The sequence below is a fragment of the Papio anubis genome, chromosome 1, assembly GCF_008728515.1.
Source record: "Papio anubis isolate 15944 chromosome 1, Panubis1.0, whole genome shotgun sequence".
NCBI lineage: Eukaryota > Metazoa > Chordata > Mammalia > Primates > Cercopithecidae > Papio > Papio anubis.
In genome coordinates, this window is record NC_044976.1 from 179321756 (window position 1) to 179329695 (window position 7940).

General features: G+C 50.3%; 1 protein-coding gene across 1 annotated transcript; it reads left to right on the forward strand.

Moving 5' to 3' along the window:
* The first annotated feature begins 473 nt into the window (after positions 1 to 473).
* Positions 474 to 6792, forward strand: RGS16 (regulator of G protein signaling 16). The gene is made up of 5 exons (XM_003893425.4): positions 474 to 1170; positions 2055 to 2165; positions 2924 to 2988; positions 3276 to 3442; positions 4907 to 6792. The coding sequence occupies exons 1-5, from the start codon at positions 1127 to 1129 to the stop codon at positions 5126 to 5128; spliced, it is 609 nt and encodes a 202-aa protein (XP_003893474.1). The 5' UTR covers positions 474 to 1126; the 3' UTR covers positions 5129 to 6792.
* The last annotated feature ends 1148 nt before the right edge of the window (positions 6793 to 7940 follow it).

Below are 7940 nucleotides of genomic sequence, written 5' to 3' on the forward strand. Positions count from 1 at the left end.
AAACCTGAAAATCTAACTCTAGACCCTGTACTCTTAACCTCACATGCAGCCTCTTAATAGCAATCCCAATGCCTTTGTGGGAAGGTGAGGAGAGAGGCAGGGTATTTATTACCTTTATCTCAGAGATAGACACTAAGATAGCAACTACCTAAACCCAGGATCGTCCACAGGTATAGCTGTGACTGGATTACTAACCTTTGCGGGTGTGTGTGGGGCAGGAGAGAGGGGGGAGCGGGGGAGGGGGGGAGCAGGGAGGGTGCAATGGAAAAAGAATGGTAAATTCACATTTGAATTTTGGAGCCAACACCTACTAGCTGCACATCTTTGAGCAAGTTATTTAATGTGAGTCTTAGTTATGTGACTGGCACATAGTAGGTGTTCAATAAAATACTCATCCCTATCCCATTTGTCTGTCATCTCCAACTGTGATCTTGAGCAAGTTTACTTAGCTTTCTGATTCTCGGTTTCTTCAACTATAAAATGGAGATGATGATGAAGAAGAAGATCTTACTTAGCCCCATGTCCATCGGGGTAGGAGCCTCGTAAAGGGTACTTATCAGTATAATTAGAAACTGTTTTGCCAGGTTTGCACCCTGTGCGCCTGTCCTTCAGGACCCAGCAGGCTCAGACTTGCCTGCGATCAAAGCCCTGTGTGCCTCTCAGACCCACCAGCCCCGTGGAAACTCTCCCAACACGACACCGCTGCGTGAGTTTCCTGTTGTTACTAGAGGTCGGCAGGTATTTTTCCCTAGGAAACTGGGTGTGCACGTCTCATCCTCGTGCCAATTCTCTTGCCGCTTCTCCTTCCACACGCGGCGTCCTCCGGGGGGAGGGTGCAGCTCCGCGTGCTCCAGCTGCGGCGAAAGTTGCGCCCGGCCCAGTCTGGCTGTGGGCCCCGCCTCCGCCTTCTCACCGCCCAGCTCCGCCCTCCGATTGGTCAGCAGTGCCCAGCCCCGTTCCTCCGAGGGGATTAAAGCAGCGGCCGCGAAGTGTGGGTGCTTGCAGGCTGCTAAAGCCAACCCCAGTTGATTAGCACCTGCTACCGCGCTTTGCTTCCTAGCGCTCGCGGAGCCTCCTGGAGCCTGCCACCATCCTGCCCACTACGTGCTGCCCCGCGCCCGCAGCCATGTGCCGTACCCTGGCCGCCTTCCCCACCACCTGCCTGGAGAGGTAAGGGGAGCTTGTCCAACTGCTTGGGGGAAGTCCCACCAACTCTTAGGGAGTGGAGCGGCAGGCCTGGGGACCTGGGTGGGCGCGGGGATGGGGCGCTGGAGGCTTAAGTAGAGAAGTAGAGGCGAACTTGATGCCACGTGCTTAGATTCCAGGAGCAGGGAGAAGACAAGGGGAAGGGAAGCAAGGGCCCGCTGCTTGCTGCCATCCCCATCCTCTGACAAACTGCAGTCGTGCTCAGGTGACCTGCTGAAGACCTGGCTGCAGGAAGGCCACGTTGACATTTCCAGGCAGAACTGAGCCTGCCTATTGCTTAAGCACTTGTTTTTCATTCCTCAGACCAGAGCTAGGGGCATTGCCTCCTGTGCCCCTGGAAGGCAGGGAGATTTTTTTTTTTTTTTTTTTTTTTTTTTGTGGGGTGTGGTGGGGCAGGGGGATCCCACTGTTGAGGGTGTGTCCATATTCCAGAGAGCAACTCAACAGCTTCCAGTCGTTACTGGCTGGGAAGGAAAATGTAAAGATGAAGGCAGGAATCAGTTTCCCACAGTTCAGAAATACTCCTGAAAAGAATGCTGAGTTCTTTTTTGAATCAACAGGCACGAAGAGAGATCAGTGTGACTTTAGGGAAAAGCCCATATATGCAGCGTGTGTATTACCCAGAAAGTGTAAGGTCTACCATGGCATAGCTCAAACATTGCTTTTGTTGCTTTGGGGTTGATGATGCTGATAAGCACAATTTGGGTCTTGGGAACAGCCAAGAGTCTCCAGGAACTCTTGAGGCTAAACTTTGGGTGGCACCACCCAGAGCTCTTCTGGGACACATAAACCTCTCCACACTGGCTGAGCAAATGAGAATCCTTTCATGTTCCTGATTTGTTTTTCAGAGCCAAAGAGTTCAAGACACGTCTGGGGATCTTTCTTCACAAATCAGAGCTGGGCTGCGATACTGGGAGTAGTGGCAAGTTCGAGTGGGGCAGTAAACACGGCAAAGAGAAGTAAGTGTTGCTGACCAGCTCAGGGCTCCGAGAGGGAAGGGAGTGGGAAGGGAGTCATGAGGAGGGAAATACAAGGAGAAGCCAGGACACACTAAGTGGATCTTGGCAACGCCTCCCTAGAGATTTTAGTGAGACTTGTTGCTGGTCTGTTATGACTACTTGGCTCATGGGTGAGTGGGTAGGTGGCTCCAGGGCTCCAAGTCCATGCACGGATGAGGGCACACAGGGCATGAATGCCTAGTTAACCAGACTCTCCCACCTGGGGTTTCATTGCACATGCATCCAGGGCTAGGACAGAGTCCAAGGCCACTTGAGGTTTTTATTAATGACTCTAGCATGCACCTTGCCTAGAAACCCTTTCATATTGGCTATCAACTGTACCAAACTCTGGAGTTATGTGTAGATGTAATCTCTATTTATGAGGCCCTTATGTCCTTGGGAAGGTGTACAAAACAAATCTTTGAGAGTCAGGGGAATTGAAATAATTTTTGGACAGAGAAGAGACAGGCTTAGAGATATTGACTGAAGACTAACGGAGTCCCTGGCTTTGATTTCTGGTTGCCGAATTGTCCTCTAGAAAACATTACTGCTTACCCTAAGTCCAACTAGGAGTTTGAGGTGTCAGCTTCAACAATCACCAAGCAAGCCTTTCTGTGAATTTTATGCAATTTTCCATCAGAGTTCTGGCTAGAATTTGTACTATGCTTTGGTTTGTTGATTTTTTTTTTCTTACTCTTTTTTTTCTTTTTGTCTTTTAGTAGAAACTTCTCAGAAGATGTGCTGGGGTGGAGAGAGTCGTTCGACCTGCTGCTGAGCAGTAAAAGTGAGTAGGAGCCTTTTGTGTCTGTCTCTGGGTGGCACGTGTATACTCATGTGCTTTGGAACCAGCTCCAGGACTGCTGAGAGCCTGGGCAGAATAATAGTAGTAGTAATAATAATAGTAATGATCCCCTAGTGTGCCAGCCTCTATTCAACACACAAAGGCAGGTCCTTGTTCAAGAAAATTATGTTCTAAAAATAGAGCCATTAAGTGCAATTGCTTTCCTTTCTTCTTGTATTCCCTGCTGTCCCTCTGGCTGACCTGTTTCCGCCTCTTTCCCGTAACCCCAGATGGAGTGGCTGCTTTCCACGCTTTCCTGAAGACGGAGTTCAGTGAGGAGAACCTGGAGTTCTGGCTGGCCTGTGAGGAGTTCAAGAAGATCCAATCAGCTACCAAGCGGGCCTCCAGGGCACACCGGATCTTTGAGGAGTTCATCTGCAGCGAGGCCCCTAAAGAGGTTAGAGCCCCCATATGCCCAGTGAATCCTCACGACCCTGCCTGCTCCTTCCCCTCTGAGAGTGAGGGCTAGTGGGGAGGAAAGGCTAGGTGTAGAAGTAGAAGGGCCTTACTTGGCACAGGGGTGAGTGGGCTTCTGTGACCAGAAACTAGAAAAGCCGGGCTCAGTGCCACTCCTGGGTGCTTAACCCTATGACTCATGATGGGGCAGGATGGATTGGCAGGTTTCTCGGCTTCTATCCATACCCATCTTTATAAATCCATCCCTTTTTAGAGGCTCAAAACACTTACCAACTGGGGAGACAAGGTCAGCACAGGGACCTTATATAACCTGGCTCAGTCCCCAGGCTGACCTGCCTGAGGCCTGCAGGTCTGTAGTCTATGATTTTTTTGTCTACCTTCCCTCCTGGCCACTATGCGTGGCAGCTGCATTTGCTAAAGAATACAGCGCCACCTGGTGGAGAGATAAGAGTAATGCCTTACTTTTGTACCTTATTTTTGTTTTCTGACCGCTGATTGATTCCCCATAATTCTGTAAAGGTGTATTGAGCCCCAATTATATTCAAGACACTGTTACAGTCACTGTGTATGTCACAGTGAACCAAACAAAGTCCCTTCCCTAATGAAACTTATAATTTGAATGGGGAAAGATGCCAATAACCAACTAGACAAATATATGCCAGGTGATGAGCTATGCACTCATAAAACTACAGCAGGAAATGAGAGAGAGGGAGTACCAGAGGCAGGGCCTGGCAGGAGGTAAGGTTTTCCATTCTGTAAAGGGAAGTGAGGAGCGGCTCTTTGATATGGTGACATGTGAACAGAGATATGAAAGAATTCAGGGAGGGAAGAACATTCCAACACAGGAAGCAGCAAATGCCATGGCCAGAGCCTGCCTGTCACAGTCACAGATGAGCAAGTGGACATGCTTAGAGCAGGGCAAGAGCAGGAGATGAGGTCAGACACAAGGCAGATGGCCAGGTGTGGGCTCGGGGGCCCAGCAACCCCTTTGGCTCTTCCTCTGAAAGACATGAGGAGACAACAGAGGTGCTACCAAACTGAGTTGGGCTTTTAAAGGCTCACTGTAGCTGCCGGGTAGAGAACAGACCATGGTGGTGCAGGGTAAGGTAGCAGAGAGACCAGGTAGGAGGCCTTGGTGCAAATCCCAGGAGAGCTGACAGTAACTGGAAGCAGGGTTGCTGTAGAAGAAAGGGTGAAAGCAGATTGCGTTTGTATACATTATTGATAGATCCTCATGTTAGTTCTGAGAGATTGGAGGACAGACAGTGGATCAGATGTGGGTACAAGGCCAGAGCTGAAAAGCTAGTTAGTGATCAATTCAGGAGCCTCCACTTCCTGATGCAGCATCTGGTGCTCTTTCCAATGCCCAGCCTGCCGTTGGCCCTCCCTCAGCCATGCCCACCCTTTTCTCCAACTCACCCTATGTGTGTCCTCCTTCCCGCAGGTCAACATTGACCATGAGACCCGCGAGCTGACTAGGATGAACCTGCAAACCGTCACAGCCACATGCTTTGACACAGCTCAAGGGAAGACACGTACCCTGATGGAGAAGGACTCCTACCCACGCTTCCTGAAGTCACCCACTTACCGGGACCTGGCTGCCCAAGCCTCAGCCGCCTCTGCCACTCCATCCAGCTGCAGCCTGGCCGAGCCCTCACACACCTGAGTCTCCACGGCAGTGAGGAAGCCAGCTGGGAAGAGAGGTTGAGTCACCCATCCCCAAGGTGGCTGCCCCTGTGTGGCAGGCAGGTTCTGCAAAGCAAGTGCAAGAGGACAAAAAAAAAAAAAAAAAAAAAAAAAGCGCTCCAGCAGCCTGTTTGGGAAGCAGCAATCTCTCCTTCAGATACTGTGGGACTCATGCTGGAGAGGGGCCACCCACTTCCAGGACCTGTGAATAAGGGCTAATGATGAGGGTTGGTGGGGCTCTCTGTGGGGGAAAAAAGGTGGCACGGGGTTAGCACTGGCTCTCGTTCTCACTGGAGAAGGAAGTGTTCTAGCGTGGTTTAGGAAACGTGGATAAAGGGAACTGTGAAAATGAGAGGAGGAAAGACACCCAGATCAGCTGTTTTGCCTGTTGCTCAGTTGACTCTGGTCGCATCCTGTTTTCCTAATTCCCAGACGTTCTGGGCACAGAAGGGACCCTGCGTGTGGAGTCTTCCCCTTTGGCCCTCCTCACTGGCCTCTGGGCTGGCCCAGAGTCCCTTAGCTTGTACCTCGTAACACTCCTGTGTGTCTGTCCAGCCTTGTAGTCATGTCAAGGCCAGCAAGCTGATGTGACTCTTGCCCCATGCGAGCTATTTATACCTCAAACACTGGCCTGTGAGCCCTTTCCAAGTCAGTGGAGAGCCCTGAAAGGAGGCTCATTTGAACCACCCTCAGTGTTCTGGGTGACCCCCTGCAGGTGGCCCCTGACCCTGTGTTGCAACAGGGTCCACCTGTGAGCAGGCCCCCCCAGGGGCCTTTTCCTGGATGTGCACTCTCTGAGTTCTGTGCTGTCTCTTGGAGGCAGGGCCCAGGAGAAGAAAGTGTGGAGGCCTCGGGGAGTGGCTTTTCCAGCTCTCATGTCCCGCAGTGTGGAACAAGGCAGAAAAGGATCCTAGGAAACAAATCTCTTGGCAGTCCCTGAGAGTCCTGCTGAAATCCAGCCAGTGTTTTTTTGTGGTATGAGAACAGGCAGAAAGAGATGCCCCGAGATAGAAGGGGAGCCTCGTGTTTCTTTCCTGCGGACATGAGATGAACCACTGGAGTGGGCAGAGGTGGCCCAGGACCATGGCGCCCTTAGAGTACAGAAGCTGGGGGGAGAGGCTGCTTGGAAGGGCAGGACTGGGGATAATCAGAACCTGCTTGTCACCTCAGGGCGTCACCGAACAAACATTTCCTAATGGGAACTCCTGCAGCAGAGCCCAGGCTGGAGGTGAATTACCCAGGGCAGCCCCCTTGTGGCCCAGGATCATCAACATTGTTCTCTGTGTACCATGAGCGCCTCCGGGAGATTATTTAAGTGTATTGTATCATTGGTTTTGTGTGATTGTCATAACATTGTTTTTGTTATTGTTGGTGCTCTTGTTATTTACTATTGTAATCTCAGTTTGCCTCTACTGGAGAATCTCAGCAGGGGTTTCAGCCTGACTGTCTCCCTCTCTCCACCAGACTCTACCTCTGAATGTGCTGGGAACCTCTTGGAGCCTGTCAGGAACTCCTCACTGTTTAAATATTTATTTATTGTGGCAAATGGAGCTGGTTTCCTAGATACGAATGATGTTTGCAATCCCCATTTTCCTGTTTCAGCATGTTACATTCTTATAAAATAAAAACAAAAGTCAAATATGACATCCTGTCTCCAAATGCTGTGCGGGTCAGGGGAAAAGGGGAAGTGTTGTGGAGAGCTCTGGGGAGGAGCTGGCTTTTGGGAATTCCACAGGACAGGCGAGTGAGCTTCCACGGCACAGGCAGAAGTACAGGGAGAGCTCGATGTTCACCTGGTACCTAATAGAGTCAAGAGAAGGGGATGGGCTCTAGCGAGGGCCACTGTGGTCAGTGACTTTTGAAGCTCATGACGGCCCCACTTGTGCTGGGCTGTTGTGTGGATTGGACTGGGCTCAACCCACTGTCATTTCAGAGCTCATGTCTTTTGCCCACCTGGCTGGGACTCAGCATGAGCCATTCCCAGTTCTACCTGTAACAGTGCAGGGGTCAGTACCGCTTGGTCAAGTAGCAGGACATCATCAGTTAGGTGGTGACTTTTGTAGGATTTTTACTTTTAAAAGTAATTTGTAATTACATTCAATTACAAATCTTTTGTAATTTATATTCAAGAAATTATTATTCTTTTTATAATTTCATAGAAGTATCTGAGATGAGGTATATGAAGCCACTCTGTACATGAGGCTGCTCCATTCCGTGGGCCGAGGGAATAAGGGTTGAGCTGTGCTTGAAAGAATTTGGGGATAGGGAGACAGGCGCGGTGGCTCATGCCTGAGAGCACTGAGAGAGGGAGGCTGAGGAGGGTGGCTCACTTAAGCCCAGGAGCTCAACACCAGCCTGGGCAACATGGCAAAACCCAGTCTCTACAAAAAGTCAAACATTAGCAGGGTGTGGTGGCACATGCCTGTAGTCCCAGCTACTTGGTAGACTGAGGTGGGAGGATGGCTTGTGTGGGGAAGGTCAAAGCTGCCATGAACTGAGACCACTCTACTGCATTCCAGCCTGGGGGACACAGTGAGACCCTGGGGGTAGGTGTGCAATGATCAAAGTCTGTTCTTTCTCTACCAATTGTCTGCCTGTTCTCCTTTTTCATCCTACTGAATCCCTCTCCTTTTTTTCTGATTACCACTACTTAAAAAAATGGTTTCTCCTCTGTTGAATGATCTGTTTATACACAGATCTGGACCTTACATGGACCTTTATTTCTTCCCTACTGATAGTCTGAGTAAAGTGATCAGACTTCAGGAACATGGGGTAGAAAGCCCTATAGAATC

Excerpts from the sequence above, each read along its gene's own strand:
- RGS16 (XM_003893425.4), top strand. The coding sequence starts at position 1,127 with ATGTGCCGTACCCTGGCCGCCTTCCCCACCACCTGCCTGGAGAG. Across the intron at positions 2,166-2,923 it reads AGTAAACACGGCAAAGAGAA|TAGAAACTTCTCAGAAGATG; the intron begins GTAAGTGTTGCT and ends TTTGTCTTTTAG. Across the intron at positions 3,443-4,906 it reads GCAGCGAGGCCCCTAAAGAG|GTCAACATTGACCATGAGAC; the intron begins GTTAGAGCCCCC and ends TCCTTCCCGCAG.